Source organism: Neofelis nebulosa, chromosome 13, assembly GCF_028018385.1.
Source record: "Neofelis nebulosa isolate mNeoNeb1 chromosome 13, mNeoNeb1.pri, whole genome shotgun sequence".
Taxonomy (NCBI): Eukaryota; Metazoa; Chordata; class Mammalia; order Carnivora; family Felidae; genus Neofelis; species Neofelis nebulosa.
The window spans coordinates 91,794,702-91,812,989 of record NC_080794.1 but is presented as its reverse complement, the minus strand read 5'-3'; the positions used below and the strand labels follow the sequence as shown (position 1 = coordinate 91,812,989).

Sequence of the window (18,288 nt, the reverse complement as noted above, 5' to 3'; positions counted from 1 at the left end):
TCCGTTTTCGGTCTTTGTTTGGGGCTGTTTTAGTTTCACAAACCTTGCGTCTGCGCCTTGATTAGCGTCCTGAGGGCCTACACGTACTCATCCTAAGTCTTTCTCGACTTGTTCCGCAGGACACGCCTGCTTGGAGTAAACCGCGTCTGGCGCGTTGGCGTCTCGGCTCCCTGGGTGGGAGCCCCGCTCCTCTGTCCCGCAGCAACCCGCCGCCCAGCCGCCAGCCCCCGGCTCCCCCGCCGCGGCCCCGCACCACGAAGGAGGGGGTCCTCGCCCCCCGGGCGCCGACCTCCCATGACCCGAAGCAAGTCACTGCGGGGTGGGTCACTTCGTTTTGCTCCTTGATCTCAGAAACCAAGTCTTCAGGACTCCGATGGCTCCTCCCCGCCTGCCGCCTCCGGGCCAGCAGCCGTCCTGCCCTGCCCTGCGATTTCCCCCTGCTCACGCACAATCCACTGATGCTCCACAGGTGCCAGCGTGCACACTCCTCGAGGCTGCGGTCTCCGCCGGACCCATGGCACCCGGGGTGGGTGGGGAGGAGCGAACGGGGATGCGCCCACCCTGCTTCCAGAAAGTTCCTTCCAGAAGCCAGGATGGACCCAGGACAGGAGACACCACCCCCCCACCCCCCCACCCCCCCGCCCCGTGCTGGGCGGTGCTGCTAAGGCCCGAATACCATGGGTTCTTGCCTAGAATTTAACATAACCAGCACTGATTTTATTTCCATTAAAAATGGAAGGCATTTATGAATTTAATTAACCAAAAATTAATTACTGTTCCCAATTTTCAATTACACGTTAACTGAAGTGTCTCCGTGCACGTACACCTGTATGCTTATCTTCAATACACGTACCATGGGTGTATCTCTTTTTAGACACTTAAAATTTTTACAATAATGAAGCACTGTTTAAAACTATTAATAGAATGAATACACATAGCAGAGAACAATGTGTTACTTTTTCATATAATGTAGATTTGTAATAACTGTAATTTCCAGAGGATTCTAACAAAATTTCAGATTTTTAACTGCATCGCAAACAAATCTCAAAAACTTTAACAGCATGGCGTTATTACACCCACATAATTTTTTTTTGAATTTTTTTCATTTTAGAGAGAACGAGAGAGAGGCAGTGTGTGCGCATTCACATAAGAGGCGGAAGGGCGGGGTGGGGGGTGGATCCCAGGCAGGCTCCACACTCAGCGTGGACCCGTCATGGGGCTCGATCCCACAACCCTGGGATCATGACCTAAGCAGAAATCAAGAGTGAGACCTCAACTGACTGAGCCACTCAGGCACCCCAACACCCAAATATTTTGACGAAACATTTGCAGAAAATACATTCCTTTTGAAGTAAGTTCCTCATTACAATTACAAATGTGTTTAGGTGGCATTTCCAAGTAATTTCACAAGATGACAAGATGGGGTTACAGCCCGCGACCTCCTGGACTGCCAGAGCCTGTGCTCCGCGGGTGATCACGTGTCCTTGGGTGTGACGTCAGGGGTCCTTCCGGAAACTGCCTTCCTCACCCGCAGAGTGCCCCACAGCCCTCCATGGGGGGGCCAAGGAGGCGGTCATGGCGAATGCTGCCACATCACGGTGCAGACCCAGGGCCGAACAGTGCCACCTGCCCGAGACCACCGGCTCCTCAGGGAAAGGACCGGAGCTGCCATCTCCCTAAGCCCTGGACCCAAGTCCCCTTGCTGTGAGCATCCCTTCCCTGTTGTGGCTGGGCCCCGGGTCACGCCGGGCAGGGCAGGGCCAGGAACACACCCCAATCAGCAGAAGGTACAAGTGCCCGCCTGGTGAGGCTTCACTGCATAACCCCCTACAGGAAACACACACGTGTGCTCACACACGCACGAGCCCACAGCTGTCCCGCACCCGGGAGGGACGGAGATGGGAACCCGTTGCCTCCGTCACAGGCTGGGGGTTCCCTCGAATGTCAACTGATCGGTTTCGCTCCATCTACGTTCTGAGGCTTTCTGGTCACCAGGCACTTCCGAAGCCTCCCCAGAGGACGCCGGGCGACCGTGCGTGGGCAGCAGCGGCCGGGCGCCCGCCCGGCTGGCAGAGGCTGTCGCCGCGGAATGAAACCACGTCACGCCGGGCGGGGTGGGGGGCTGCCGCATCGCTCACCTTGCAATATTAAGTCCCTGCTCAGACCCCCTGTTAATAGGATTCCTTTAGCCAGCAGATGGATGGTGACGGCAGGATGGTTCATCCACTAAAGGACGGCATAAATCACCACGGAGAAAAGGGAGGCTGTGGGGAGGTTATCGGCACGCAGCCTTGCCCGTGAAAGGCCCGCTTTGGAGCATTAGTGAAATTAATCCATCTTTCATAAGAGCTTGGAGCAGTCCCTGTGATCTATGGTAACAACCAATTTCTCACTACGGGCAAGAGGAAAAAAATGCCTCGGCCCTGATCGACTACACAAATCTGCTTTTTAAAAATGGTCTCACATTATCTGGAGTGCTGCTCCCTGAGGCAGCATTTGAAATTCATGCCGAGCCAAAAGCACCCATAAATCAGCAGAGAAAGTTTTGTTAGTTTTACATGCAGTGGGCTGTAATTATTTGGAATTGCATTATGCCTCCATCACGGTAATTACATTTAGATTATCCTTAAGTGACGGTAATAAAAGAAGAGAAATCAGGCCTAGACTAATTCCCTCCCCTAAAATGTGTTCAGATAAAGCTGCAGGATTGGCTGGAAGGCACAGGAGCAGGGCCGCGAACGCGGCTGCCCAGCGGGGACGGACCGCACGAGGACAGACGCAGACTTCCGCACACCCAAAAAACACCACGCTATCGACGGAACGTTAGAAGCCCGTACGTGTTTTCTAAACGTTTTTCCTTCTGTTAATCAAGCCACGTGCACTTCTGCCACATCCACGCTGTCAGACCACATGGACCAGACACTTAGTTTCTAGCGCAGCAGCAGCACGTGGGACAGAACAAGGATGGCGACCGCAGGGAGCCCAGGGACACCGCCGTCTCCAGTTGAGAGACCGGGGTCTGCCTGACGACGCCCCATTTCTCCTTCCAGAAATCCTTCCCCTCTGCCCGTGGATGGGACAGCGGTCACCTGGGGGCTGGGGCCTGGACCCCCACTGCTCCCCCAGGACAGACGCAGCTGCTGGCTATCTGTCCCCACGAAGCCACACCAGCACCTCAGAGGGGGCCGCGCACTGGCCACAGGCCCCGGGGCCGTCGGCGGTGTCTGCCCTCCAAGGGGTGTGCAGGAGGCGGGACATCGCCGCTGGAGTAAAGCCCCAGACTTCATGCTGACCCACCTGCATGGCCGGGGCCCGTGGAGGGAAGGGTTGGGATCGGGGCCAGGCCGCAGGGCCCCCACACGGGCTGGGGTCTGGGGGGCTGGCCTTCACAGAGCTGGGCCGGAAGAGAGCCTGAGGGTCGGGGAGCAGGGAGCCCCTCGGAAGGAGGCCCACCATCCTGCGGGGACAGAGGTTCAGGGCCAAGGGCTCAGCAGGGGCCTGCCTCCTCCGTAGGGCGTCGTGCACGGGGCACTGCCGTGCCCTCCCCTCCTGGCACCCAGAGGGATGCCGAGACCACCACGTGGGCCTCTTCTCTGGGAACATCACAGCGCACAGCCGACAGACTCCAGGGGCTCCAGGGACGAGACGAGGGCAGGGGTGCCACCAGAGGGCCCCGCGGCAGGAGGGAGAGGGACCTGGGAGGTGCGTGCTGCACGCAGGGTGTCTGGCTCACATGGGGCGATCGGCCGACACCAAGCCCCCAACAGCGTGGGGCACAGCCGGGTCCCCCCCCCCCCCTCCCCGGCCCACCCACACGCACATAGTGGCGCCGCTCAGCACGTCCCCGCGGAGGCTGGGGCACCGCGGGCCACTCGCTCCTCAGCAAGCGCCGGTTCACAGCCTTCGGGCAGGTGGATGCTGCAGACACCCCCCCCTCCGCTGGCCCCCCCAGAGTCCTGCCCCCCCCCCCCCCGTCCACGCCCTGTGGGGGAACCCTCCCTCTGGGCCACAAGCTCAGCAGGCGCAGGTGAGCGTCCCAGCTGGGCTAAGGACGGAGACGGGCGACCCCGGGTCTCCGGCACAGTCACCTGGCTGATGGAAATAGCGGGAGAGGCAGCCTGAGGAGACGGCGGCCAGGACACCTGCTCCCAAACCACCCCGGCACCTGTCAGGGCTTGCTGTCCTCCTGCCGTCGGCCCCGCCACCAGCTCTCTCAGCCCGTGTCCCCCGGGGCCCGCGGTCACTCTCGGGGACCCTGCTCGGCTCTGAAGCCGACTCTGCGGCCCTTGGCATCTCCGAGGGGACAGCAGCCCTTGGCCGACGTTCAGAGAGGGTCGTCCGGATCCCCTCAGCTGCTTCCAGAGCCTTCGGGCCACGCTCCAACCTCAAGAGGGGCAGGGGACGGAGGGGGCTGGGCAGCCAGGACAGGGGCCGGCCCCCCGACACCACGTCCTTGGCTCAGGGACAAGGAATGAGGAAGCCTGCCCAGAATGACAAGCACACCCATCCTTCACCCTGCACTCGGGTCACAGACAAGTTAATACCGTCGTGGCCTTGCTGAATATCAGCTCCAGTGCAGGTGGGCGTCTCCGTGGATGGTGGCCAGCCCTCAGGCAGAGGGGCCCCGGCGGGGCCATCCTTCTTGCGCCGAGCTGGCCTCCCGTGTGGCGAGAACACCGCCCCCACGCCCCGCCCCCGCGCTCCACGTCCCGTTGAGGTTTAACGACGACCGCAGGGCGCTGGGAGCGAGCCTGGGTCAGCTTGTGAGTCACGCAGGATCAGCAGACTCTCGAAGGCTGGCCTTCCCATTTGCTAAACTAGCAGAACCCAAGCCTACCTGGGCCGCAGCGACTGCGCACGAATAACACAGCCACACAGAAACGTGCTAAACCCAGTGGAGACGGAGGCGCGTCCCGGCTCACCGCGAGCAGTGCGCGAGCCACGCTCTGGGCTGCAGGCACCCCCAGGGCACAGGGCGGGGGCTCCCTCAGCTCTAGTTCTCCGCAGTGCCTCTCGCTCGCTGCTCCCCCTAGGCCTGACCTGGGAAATGGCCAGAGGGCCAGCACTCGGGCGCCGGGACACGGCCTGCGTGTCTGGCCACCGGCTCCCCGCACCGCCGCTGGCCACGTCAACGTGCTCGCACCTCGTGCCTGCCGGGAGGCCCCTGGCCTCTCCAGCCCCACGTGAGCTGATTATTATTTTCCTACATCTCGTAGTCAAGGTGCTTGTGCCTGGAAACGACGGTCAGAACACGTGGCGTTCGTGCAAGGACAGACACGGTGGTTCTCTCAGCCCCCACCTAAGACACCGGGACGGACCCACATGGGTGCCAGCCCCTCCCAGAGAGACGGTGCACCGCAGCCCTCAGCAGCCAGACAGGGATCCCCGTCCCGAAATATGACGGCTTCAGGCCCTAAACGTGCTCGTGTGTTCCCGCGAGGTGTGCGCTCTGAGAGGGAACCATGCGAGGGGGGCGGGCGGGCCGTGACACACCTCGGGGAAGTAGTCCTGCGGGAACTTCTCCTTCTCCAGCATCGGCGTGCTCTCCAGTGTGTCCGAGTAGATCTCTTTGCCAGTGACTTTCTTATACTTCTTAGCTGGAAAAGAGCACAAGAATGACCTCATCACTACACCCCACCAGAGCAGTGCAGCTCTGTGGGGAGCGAGGGAGGCCCCCGGGAGGGGACCCGCGGTCTGGGGACGCCAGTGGCTCGTAAATTGCCATCCACGACCCGGAACCCGACACTCCACTTCATTATCCCCTAAGAGCTTCCAGCCTGCAGATTTACAAGGGCTAATTGGCATCCTCCGTAAAAACCGTGAATATATTTAAGACGGCTGCAGAATTGCCGTTCACTCATACCTTAACACGAATTTATTTAATAACATCGATTTCCTCCTCACATCCAGCCAACATCACTCATGTCCGGGGAAGAGCAGTTTTTATGTGAGACAGAGCAGATACGGCGCGGGGCGCTCTGCACCCGCTGCCTGCGGCTCCCCAGACCCCGTGCCTGGGCTGACGCCCCTGCCCTTTCACGTCGAGGCCCAGGACCCCTTCCTTCCACAGATGCACGGCCCACACCCACGCCGGAGTCTCACGAGCGGCCCGGGGCCGTGGAGGCCGCTGGCTTCCCCACAAGACCGCGGGCAGGGACCTCGGGCAGCACGCGGGCCCCGATGGCTGCCGCCCGGCCGGACGCCTGGCTCCGGGGTGAAGTTCCGACAAATCACGAGGTGTGCACTCAGTGTCTGGGGGCTCATGCTCCCTGCCCCACGGCGCTCACCGCTGCAGCAAGTGGAGCACTAAGTGCCCCACGGACCCCCTGACAGGGGCGGACAGCAGCAGGGAGACAGGTGAGCACGGGGGGCGGGCGGCGGGAAGGAGACAGGTGTGCAGTGTTGTGGGACAAAGCTCTGGCCACTGTGGGTTTGGAGGAGCGTGAACCCCACCCAGGTCAAAGCAAAGCACTGGAGGGTAAAGACTCATCTAAAGACCCACCAGAGGGACACAGGACGAGATGTCTGGGGACTCGGGGAATTCAGGACACAGCAGTGTGTGGAGCCATCCCCAGGTGCACACAGCTGCTCACTGTACCCTCTGTCCCTCTGTTCCTGTTCCCAAACATGGGCACGACCTGCTGAGGTGACTAGTGGGGGAGGGTAAGTTGGTCCCCCGATCTCCCCTCATCACCTCACCCCTGGGCTCTGCGTTAGCCCGTCGGCACCTCGCGGTCAAGCCTGAGTCGTGACAACAGGTGGCCAGGGGCAAGAGCTCCTGAGCACAGGTGGTGCACGCCCCCAGGACAGACTCCCCAGAACAGACGCCCGGCAGTGTGTGATGATGGGGCAGCACTGAGTCTGCGGTGTTTTAGGTCAGTGACGAAGAGGAGAAGCCGTGGCAGGAAGGCAATTTGGCTTCAGATGAAAACCCTCGTTGCCTTTGAGGAAAAAGGAAGAGCTCGGGAGAGGTGGAGAGAAAGGAGTTCGTTCTTTGTTAAAAAATAGACTTCAGCGTTTAGAGCAGTTTTAGAACTATAAACACCCGAACAAGAAACACCACCTCGCCCACTGCCGCCCGTCCCGCTGCCGACACGCGGCACTGGTTCAGCAGGGGCGCCCGGCCTGGCACCGGGGCTCACGGTCCGTGCCGGGCGTGCCCGGGGTTTTGACAAAGGCACGGTGCCACACGCCCAGCACTGCAGTATCACACCTACCTTCCCACGGTCCGGAAGTGCCGGGCACTGGCCCGGCCCCCTGCCGCCCCCCCCCCCCCCCCCCGCCAGCCCCTGCAACACTGGCTGCTTATACCCTCCTTCTGCCTTTCCAGAAACATCATCTTGCTGGAGCCTTTCCCCACAGGCTTCTTCACTCAGAAAAACACACATTTAAGGCTCTTCTCTGTATTTTTGTGGCTCCATTTTATTGCTGTGTAACATTCCACCGTTTGAAATATTCCACAGTCTACTTATGCATTCACCCAGAAAGGACATATTCTGGTTCCTTCTGGTTTGGGGTAATTATGAATAAAGACGTTATAAATACTTCTGCGTAGGTTTTTGTACGGACATAAAATTCCAACTCCTCTGGGTACCATGCCGAGTGGGATCGCTGGACTCCACGGTAAGCCTGTGTTTAGTTCATAAGAAACCACCGAGCTGTCCTCCACAGTGGCTGCACCGTGTCGCACCCCCAGTGGCCAGGGGTGAGGGTCCTGCTGCTCTACGCCTCCCCGGCACGCCGGGCGGTCGGTGCTCTGGACTCTGGCCGTGCGAACAGGTGCATGGTGCTGTCTCCTCACACACGATGCGGGGCGTGTGCTCCTATTTTCATCTGTCGTCTGTACATCTTCTTGAGTGAGAGGTATGTTGACATGTTTGGCTCATCTTTTCATTGGACTTGTCTCTAATGGTTGAGTTTTAAGAGTTCGGAGCATACCGTGGACTACCAGCTGTGTCTTTTGCAAACAGCTTCCCCCGTCCGTGGCTTCTCTTTCCACTCCCTCAACAGCTCTTTCACAGAGCAGAAATTTCTAATTTTAACAAAGTCCAACTTACCAATTTTCTTCATGGGTTGTGGAGCTGTATTTCAGAGTCATCACCAAGCCCAAAGTCACCTGCGGTTTCTGTGTTATCTTCTGGGCATTTTATACTTTCATCCTTTAACTTAGTTCCGTGACCCGCTTTCGGTTCACTTTCGGGGAGGTGTAAGGTCTGGGAGTGGATTCGCTATTTTGCACGTGGACGCCCAGCGGTTCCAACACCATCTCTGCTCCGCCGTGTTACCTTCGCTGCTTTGTCAGGTGTCAGTCACCTATATTTACGTGGGTCTTTTTCTCTGATCCACCGACCCATCCGTCTACCGTTCCGCCAACCCCTCGCCATCTTGATTACCGTAGCTTTCCGTGAGTCTTCAGGTCGGGTAGCATCAGTCCTGCAACCTTGTTTTCCTCCTTCAATATGGGGTTGGCTCTTCTGGGTTTTTTGTCTCTTCCCTATAAATGTGAGACTCAATTTGTTGAGGCCTACAAGGTAACCTGCTGGAGTTTTGATGAAGATTGCACTGAATCCATGGATCAATCAAGCTGGGAAGAGCCAATATATTGACAATACTGAATCTTCCTGTCGGTGACCGTGGGCTACTGCTCCCCTTATTTGGATCCTTTTGGGTTTCTTTCAACAGAGTTTTGTACTTTTCCTCATATTGATCTTTTAACGTTTACTTATTTTTGATAGGGAGACAGCACGCACACGTGGGGGAGAGGCAGAGAGAGAGGAGGACAGAGGATCCCCGTGGGCTCTGAGCTCTCAGCCCAGAGCCCGACGTGGGGCTCGAACTCATGAACCGTGAGATCGTGACCTGAACTGAAGTCGGACGCCCAACCGACTGAGCCACCCAGGTGTCCCTTCCTCGTATGAATCTTATACATATTTTGCTAGATTTATTCCTAAGTATGTCTTGTGCGTGTGTGCGCTAATGTAAGTGGTATTTTGTTTTTAATTTCAAATTCCGCCCATTCACTGTCGGTATAAAAAAGCCATTGACTTTGTATATTAACCATGTATCCTGTAACCTTGCTCATTGGTACCAGTTTTTGTTGTTGAGGATTCTTTCAGATTTTCTACATAATCATGTCATCTGAGAACTAAGGCCGCTTTATTCCTTGACCCCGACTCCCATCAATAAGCCTCTTATTTCTTCTTGCCTTGCTGAACCGCCAAGATTCCCAGTACGATGTTGAAGAGAAATGATGAGTGGACATCCTTGCCTCGCTCCGGATTCTAAGCGCAAGAGCATCTAAGTGTCTATTACATGTTATGTGGAGGTAGGTTTCTGTAGCTGTTCTTTACCAAGTAGTTCTTTCCTGTGCCTAGTTTGCTGAGAGTTTTTATTATGAAGAGGTGTCAGGTTTAGTCAAAGACCTTTTCTGCATCCACTGACACGTGAGTTTCTTCTTTAGCTTGTTGATACGACGTATGACATTAACGGAGTTTCAAACGTAGAACCAGTCTTGCACACCTGGAAAAAATCTCCATCTGCCATGGTGTGGAATCCTTCCTACACACTGTTGAATTCAAATTGTTAGTATTATGCTGAAGAGTTTCGCATTGTATGTTCATGAGAGACACTGGCCTACGGGTTTCCTTTTCTATGACGTCTTTATTTGGTTTGGGGATTAGGCAAGGTTGGCCTCGCAGAACGAGTCAGAAAAGTTTTCCCTCTGCTTCTCCTTTCTGGGAGAGACTGTAGAGAACGGGTGTGATGTCTTCCTTCGATGCTTGGTAGAATTCACAGTGAAACCATCTGGGCCTGGTGCTTTCTTTCTTGAAGGTTATTAATTATTGATTCAATTTCCTTAATAGATAAAGGCCTATTCAGATTATCCAGTCTTCCATTTATGAGTTTTGGTAGGGTGTATCTCTCAAGGAACTGGACCATCTAAATTATCAAATTTATAGGCCAATTCCCAATATACCTTTATTATCCTTTTAGTGTCCACACTGTCAGTGGTGATGACCCCTGTCTCATTTCTAATATTAGTAAATGGTGTTTTCTTTTTTCTTGGTTAGCCTGACTAGAGGTATATCAATTTTATTGATCTTTTCAAAGAATCAGCTCTGGGTTTTGTTAATTTTCTCTATTGAGTTCCTGTTTTCAATTTCATTGATTTATGTTCTAGTTTTTATTATTTCTCTTCTTATGATTTGGATTTATTTTGCTCTTCTCCTAGCTTCCTAAGGCAGCAGCTTCGATTATTGACTTCAGGTCTCACCTCTTCTCTGCACATCTGATGCCACCGACGCCTGGCTTTCACTGTAGCCCACAAATTTTGATCAGCTGTATTTCATTTTCATTCAACTCAAAATACTTTAAAACTTTTTCTTGAGATTTATTCTGTGACCCACGTATCAGTCATAAGCGTGTTCTTTAACATCTGAGCGTTAAAATAAAATACGGTGACCAGCCTTTAAAATCCCCTGAGCACATAAAGCCAATTTAATCATACAAACAAAGCTGAAATTAGCTTATTTTTATTTTGCAAGACTAACTTAAACTGGCTCATTTCTTACTTATGCCTCTGAAAATCATAAGCAACCCTCAAACCATTTCCAAAGGTTGACAGGAGGTAACCACTAAGCGATTCCCCATTACTTACGAGAATTCTTACAACCAATCACGGGGAAGAAGGAGCAGTCACTGCCCGCACACCGTGTAGGCTGCAGTTTCACGACACACCCCGGAGCCTCCCTCCACGTCTCGGTCTGAGTGCTCGGGTTTGCACACGGTCTTGCTGACGTGCACCGCCAACTTTGGCTAATTATTACCTCAGTGATTCCCTGGCTTTACTTCTGTCGGTTCTGAACTTTCGACACACGTATTTTGGGAGTTTCCGGCCACCTTTCTGTTATTAATTTCCAGTTAAATTCCACCGTGGCCCAAGAGTATACTTTGTGTGATTTCTGTTCTTTTAAATTTGCCCAGGAGTGTTTTATGGCCCAGAATGTGGCCTATCCTGGTGAATGTTCCAGGTGAACTTGAGAAGAATGTACGTTCTGCTGTTGTCGGATAGAATATTCTATAGGTGTCCATCAGACCCAGGTGATTGATGGTGCTGTTGAGTTGGACTATGCCCTTACCACTTCTCTGCCTTGCCGGGTCTGTCCGTCTCCGGTGGGGGGCACTGGAGGCCTCAACTCTAACTGTGGATTCATCCATTTCTCCTTGACGTTCTGTCAGCTTTTGCCTCTGGTGTGGCGACGGTCTGTTGTTAGGTGCGTCCACGTTAAGAACTGTTATGTCTTCTTAAAGAATTGACCCCTTTTTCGTTAGGCGGTAAATGGCTTTGTTTATCCCCAGTGACTCTCCCTGCTCTGAAGTCTGCGGTGTCTGAGATTAAGACCGCTGGCCCAGTGCTCTTCCTGGCCAGTGTCAGTGCCATCGCGCTCTCTCCGTCTCTCTCCTTTAAATCCGCGTGTGTGTACGCATCTTACGCGGGTTCCTGGCAGACAACACGCGCTTGGGTATCATCTTGTTAACCACTCTGACGGTTTCTGTCTTGTAATTGGTGCGTTGGCACTACTAACATCTAAGGACATTCTGGACATAGGAGGACACTCGGTGCCGGTAGCTTTTCCATCTGTTGCCTTCGTTTCCTGTCTTTCTCGTCTCTCCCGCTTCCTGCCTTCTTTGGTTTAATCGAGCGTTTCATCCGATTCCACTCTCTCTCTTCTGTCAGCAGGTCCACCGTATTTCATTTTGAAAGTTTTCAGTTGCCACAGTTCGCGATACACACTTACAGCTGGGCCGGGTCTGCTTTCACGGAGGCTCGTATCCCTTCACAGAGAGCCCGCGTTCCCCGTGACAGAGCCGGGCCTGTGCCCACCCCTCCCGACGGCACTGCTACTCATCCCTTGTCCGTAAGCCGCAGAGTCACCCAGAACGTTGCTGCTGTTGGCGCTCTGCACAAAAGTTCTCTGCCAGACTAAGGATAACAACAAATACAACGTCACCCCCTTTTACTCCTCTCTCGCGCTCTGCCCCCTTCGTGTGGATCTGCAGGCACCGTTTTTCTTTTATCAAATAACTGTTAACATTTTTTTATAAGGCAGGTCTGCTGGAGACGAAGTCCCTCGGCTTGGGTTTGGGAAAGTCTATTTTTCTTTAAACTTTGAAGGATAATTTTGCTAGCCACAGAATTCTAGATTTTTTCCTTCCGACGATAAAAATATTTCACACTGCTCTACTTGCTTCGCGGTTTCCGGAAAGAAGTCCAATGCAAATCTTGTCCTCGCTCCTTTCTAGGTCACCCCTACCCACCCCTGATTCTTTCAACGTCTTCCCGTCATCTCCGGCTTTCTGTGGCTTCAGAAGGACACGCTCGGGGACGGATTTCGGGTGCTTAGCCTGCTCGGTCACCTAGAGCTCTCTGGATCTGCCGCTTGGTGTCCATTATCAGCTGTGTAAAATCCTGGGCCGTTACGTCAAATATTTCCTCTGTTCCTTTCCCCGCCGCCGTCCCTCAGTGCACGCGTCCCACGGCGCTCGCACATCTCGCTCTGCTTTCGTGTTGTGTTTTTCTCCCACTTTTCAGTTTGGAAGGTTTTCTACCACGCTCTTCTGGCCGGCTGGCTCTGTCTACAGCCGTGTCCGGGCCGACGAGCCTGGCAAAGGCCTGGTGCGTTTCTGTTATGGCGTCCTTCATTCTGAGCTGTTCCCGTGGATTCGTGGTTTCCGTCTTGACTCGCGCGGCCATCTGCGCGCACGCCGTCCGTTCTGCCACGGGCGCCACCGGCGTGTGAACCGCAGCCATCCACACTTCCGGGTCGGACAGCTCCACACGGAGCCACACCCCGGTCTGGCTCCGACGCGAGCCTGCTCTCTGCACGCCGGACCTCCTGTCTGTCAGCTCAGTTTCTGGCTTTGGGTGGAGGGCGAAACGTGAATAATTGGGAAAAGGAACTGAGCAGACGGGCCTTCCACGCGAGGCGTTGTGCTGATCCGGCGAGGAGCCGGGCTGTGTTTCCCGCGAGGGCTCAGGGGCTGAGCCCTCCTCCCGCGTCCCGTTGTGGCTCCCCTGTCGTCTCTGTGCTCTTGCCGGGGACACGCTGCAGGCCTCCGCCACACCGCGTCGCGGTGACGGGCGCCGCGGCTGGGTGCAGGGACACTGTCCCGCAGCCCCATGACCCCGCCTCGGTCCTTCAGCCAGCGTGAGCCCTGGCTGCAACCTCGGCACACGCTTCCTAGCACCGCGGCCCCTCGGGCCCCGCAGCGAGGCCACCTCCCTCCACCAGGCCGGTGGGGCTGCTCTGGGGACGGCAGTCCTCTCGGGAAGAACCCAGTGTCCAGACACACTTCCAAACAGCTCCTCCCGCCCCCCCCCCCCCCCAGCAGCACCAGGGGGTTTTTCTCTGATCTTCACCAAGACAACACGGTGGGGCTCCTGCAGGCAAAGCTCACTGAAGTGGGGGGGCTCCGAGGCCGGGCCCCCACGGGCTCTTCTCTCCCAAGCCCCCATCCTGGAGCCTCCGGCTTTCCACCCCGTCAGCCGCCCCCTGCCGGCTCCGGGGTCCCGGTCCGCCCGCCCGGCCCTCCGGTCCGGAGGCGGCACCGGCCCGGCGGCCTGGCTTTGCTGCAGGATCTCAGAGACACGCCCTCTTGGGTCCGCGAAGTGCCACCCGTGCTCGCAGGTGCCGGACCAGAAAGTGACGTCCCTATCATCCTTCCCACCCACGGCTTCAGGGCGTCCTCGGATTTCTAACTGCTCGTTTGTGAAGATACAGGCTATTCTTAAAAAGTTCATTCAAACTTCTCACAATTTCTACGTTTGCTGTAACTTGACTCAAGGTGTAAGAGTGAACCTTCGAGAGCCAGGGCCACAGTGCAGGGCGGCGGCCCGCCCCACTCCTCTGAGACCAGCACCTGCTCGGAGCGGCAGCAGTGGCACAGCCACGCTGGGCCACCGCCGCGTCCCCAGGGTCCCCGCAGCCTCCCGCCACAGACGTGCTCAGGGCATGGCCACTGCCACCATCTCGGCCCTTGTCACTGACGACATGGGGGCCCTCGGGGAAGGTCTGCTGGGGTCACGCGTACACGTACCTAATGGATGGTTTTGAATAAACCACGGGCCAGCCAGGCAGTTTTGACCCATCTGATTTAGCAATAAAATATGTATGCAGATGGTCACTCAAAAAAAAAAAAAAAAGGAAAAGTTAAATAGATCAGCGACATGTTTGAGCTTGACGCACAGGCTTAGTAGAAGTGTAACCCGTTCTGCTTCCAGCCCCGCCTGAGCGCGCTGTGTCTGAACACCTCCCCTCTGTGCACTCTCGCCCATGGCCCCGCTCCTTGACAACGCGACACAGTGGTGTCCACGGTCTATCAAGTTCGGGGGACGGTGGCCTCCGGCCCGTCTCTCACCAGGTCTGCGTGGCTTCCCCAGTGGGAAAAGGCAGGTGCTTGTGTTTAGAAAACCGTGTGAAGAATCCTCAGGCAACAGGGCCGGTGAAAAATAGTCCTGCTGGCTAGAATCCTGTTCTTAACATCGATGAAATCACTACTCAAGCAATTTAGAGAAGGCCCTGCTTCTCACTTTCCTGAGAGGTGATCTGTCTCGTGAGTGAGCAAAGATAATGAATCTGGACAAACTGACGTAATTAGTCGCTCTCCATAGTTATCACAACTCCAGTGACATCTCAAATTAATGTGATCTGGCTCAAGAGCATTGTGGAGCCAGAGGACTCACAGGTGGCATGAAGGGACAGTGCCCAACAAGGCAGGCGCACAGCACCCCAGCCGAGCAGGGCAGACGCTGGGGCCGCCCAGGTCGGGGGGACGGCTCACACGTGCTGAGCCACAGAGACAAAGGCTGTGTCTTCAGGAGGCACGTCTCCTCCCCCACTCAGCGCACGGTGTTGGCCCAGAAGCACAGGCATTTTTCACTCCACCAAAACATCAGCGCTCGTCCTTCTCTTTAAAGACAGCACACTCTCCTGCCGTTCTCCACTTTCTCCCACTTGATACGGACACAGACACAAGACCATTCCCTTCTCCTCTCGACTGTGCTGCAGGAAAGCCAGTGTCACCTACGGGCCCTGCCCAGCAGGGGGATGGGCAGGGCTGGGGTCTGGGGCAGGCCGGCCGCCTGGACCTCAGAGGGGCCAGAAAGTCAGGTGTCCCTGTGAGGTCCCTGGTTCGTGGCTGTGAGCCTCCCACAGGGACACGGGGTGGGGTGAGCCCTGCCAGAGATCCCAGAAGAGTCTTACCTTTAAAGTCAAACTGGTAGATGTTTTTTAAGGATTCATGAAGAAAATAAAAGCTTCCTAGTGCCTGCAGAGCAAAAAGAGAAGTCAAGTGAATGACCAGCACCGGGAACCATTTGAAAGCGTTGTTAAGTGACGCACAAAAAGCTCTTTTGGACCAGAAACAAAAGTTAACTCATCCGGACTTAATCACGGTCACGGGGAGGAGATGTCAGCCACGTCTGAGGCACAGGGGTGCGCACTCCGGCGCGGTCTCGCCTCTGCTGTGAGTGCCAGGGTCCAGCGGGAAGGGCTCGGGCACCCGCCCCCGGCCTCGGGCACCTGCCTGCCCCCCATCGGCTGCACTCCACACCCCTCCTCTGCCCGCCCTGCTCCTTGCCCTCCTCCCCTCCTCCTCCACGTGGGGCTGCAACACCATTCCCCCCAGAGCTGCCGGGCCCCTGCCCGCCAGGGGCTGACTGTTCTGGGCATCGGGGTCGGTCCTGCTCCCCACGCTTGGGAAGGAGGCGAAGCCACAGAGGCCAGGCTGGGGGTGGGATGACGGGCAAGGGAGGCTCGCACAGCACACCTGACACTAACATTATTTGCTGGTTGTCTAAAATTCGAACTTGACTTGGTTATTTCCTAAACGTGTCTGTGCACGCATATATATGCTTATGTGCATATGTGTGCGAGCAGGAATAACGTGTGTATGTGTGCGTGCATATACGTTGAAATGCACACACACCTGTGGACACGTGTAAATGTGCACGCAGCAGGTGTTTGTGTGTGTACGTGTCTATGTGTAGATGCGTATGCACGCATGTATATGCATGTGTGTGTGAACGTATGCATGTGCACACGCATGTGTGTATCTGTGCACACACATGCGGATATGTGTCATTGCACATGTGCACATATGTGCACACGTGTGTATTCAGGTAGATACAGATGCAGATGTGCATGTGTGCATGGATATGTATTTTATGGTTTTGCAAAACGTGGCCACCTGAACAAGGGGCCGGGGAGACTTCCAGGCGATAAAACTGCTCTACGACTAGATTACAGCTACAAAACTATGCTTTGCCCAAACCCACCGCACTGGACCCTAGGAAGGGTGTGTTTCACCGGCTGTACATCGCACCTTTACTACTCTGACTTCCACAGACGAGCCCCGTCCTCCTAGAGTCCACCGCTCACGGCACAAGATCAAGCAGGGAAAAGAGCCCAGCAGGGCCGTCTGCCCCGAGACTGAACCGAGTGAGAGGCGGGGGCGTGGGTGCCAGGCTGAGGGGCCGGCGGGGGGCGGCACACGGGCGCCGGCCGAGCAGGGACACCTGGCTGCAGCCAAAGGCGGTCAGGCCGCAGCAGGCAGGGCCTCGCTGGAAGGGAAAAGTGGGGTTCTACTTTTCACCCTGCAGCTCAGTCCCGAAGGGTGAGGGGAAGAGCCGGGGGAGGGTCGGGCAGACAGAGAAGGGCTGGTGTGCAGAAGGCTGAACCAGCAGGACAGTGACACAGGTGTCCCTCAGCCAGATTCCCAACTGCCGGCACCTGCCACATACACCCTGTCTTCTTGTGTGTACACACACACACACACACACACGGGCATACACACAAGTACATACACGCATGGGCACACATACGAACACCCAGCACACACGCACACATACATGGGTGGGTACATACAGCACACGCGGGCACACACGCACACACATGCACAGGGGCACACACACACACGTGGACACACGTACACACGTGCATGCACATGTGGCCAAACCACCCAAAAGCAGCTGCTGCTGACCCTACGACCCTGCATCCTGAACACTGCGGCGCGGGTCCCTTGTAAGAATCTTCTTATGACCACAAAGTGTTATCTCTGCAGAAAAGGGGCAGCGATGCCACAGATCAACACTATCAAGCCCAGATTAAAGTTCCCAAACTGCCTACAAATCCTTTATCCGCTCCCTTCCCCCCAGCCAGTCCAGCCTGGAGCTCGGAGGGGTGCCTTCCACACTGAAGGGCCGCCTGGTGGGTGCAGAGGGGGAGGGGGAGGGCGCGGTGCAGGCAGCACTCGTCACCCTCTCATCTGGGTGACAGCCTGCTGCAGGGCTCTCCGTGGCCCCCAAACTCGGGGGGCGGGGGGGCGCCTGCTGGCTCCCACGTGCCCTCCCGAGGATCCGTGGGCAGGACCCTGCCCGGGTCAGCAGTTAGTGTGGGGGCAGGGGGTTACATTTGCCGGGCACACGTGCAAACCCCACATGCCCTGACCCCAGCATCCCCCCACCGCACTTCAGCAGCCTTGGAATTCCAGTTCCTGGGGGTTTCCACATCCTGGGGCACTATGTTCCAAGCCCTCCCGCCAATGCTGGCTGTCCTCAGGCCTTCCCCCAGGGAAGACGCTACGACCACGGCCTCTGTCAGGCTGGGTCAAAGGGCACACCTGCCCCTGGTCCTCGATGCCGTTGCCGACTCCGCGAGGGACACCTGGGTTCATAACCACAGCACGGGCCCGCCCACAGAGGCTGCAGGCACCACGCCAGGCGCCCTGCAGGGGGCCCGGCTGTGCCTCGTGCGTGGCCCTGCCCCAGGCCCAGTCCTGGGGGCTGGCGGTCTCCTTCGGCCCAGGAGTCCAAGAGCAGAGAGATGACACCGTCCTCCAGTCCGAGCCCGGAGCTGCCTCACAAGCCTCCCCGACGTGACCCGAAGACAAAATGCGGACACTTCCGGAAGTGCAGGCGACCCTGGGGACCTTCTGAACCGCTCCAGTGGTCACTGCCTGAGGAGCCACAGGGACGGACATGGCAGCCTGGCAAGCAGAGTGGGTGGGAGCAGGGGAGTGCCAGGCTTCGGGCTCCTCCCCAGGGCACAGCAGGCCGCTCGCCGGAGGCCAGACGTGCGCAGACTTGCCAGAAACGCAGAGCGGAGGCCTCGTCCCGATTGGGAAGATCCTCTCGAGGCTGCGAGCACATCCGGCCAGGGGCCGGCCGGGGACTCGGGGCCGAGGGGCTCGCCACACGCGGCAACCGGGCGGACTGCCCGCCTGCCCCCA

General features: G+C 56.6%; 1 protein-coding gene across 5 annotated transcripts in view; it reads right to left on the bottom strand.

The window, feature by feature from the left end:
- INPP5A (inositol polyphosphate-5-phosphatase A) overlaps positions 1 to 18,288 on the bottom strand; it is a 174,425-nt gene that overhangs the window by 53,314 nt on the left and 102,823 nt on the right. For all 5 annotated transcript variants that reach the window (XM_058698209.1, XM_058698206.1, XM_058698207.1 and 2 more), the window contains 2 exons: positions 15,264 to 15,327; positions 5,494 to 5,597 (listed from right to left, as the gene is read on the bottom strand). In XM_058698209.1, coding sequence (XP_058554192.1) covers positions 5,494 to 5,597; positions 15,264 to 15,327 — 168 coding nt within the window. The remainder of the gene's footprint in view (positions 1 to 5,493; positions 5,598 to 15,263; positions 15,328 to 18,288) is intronic.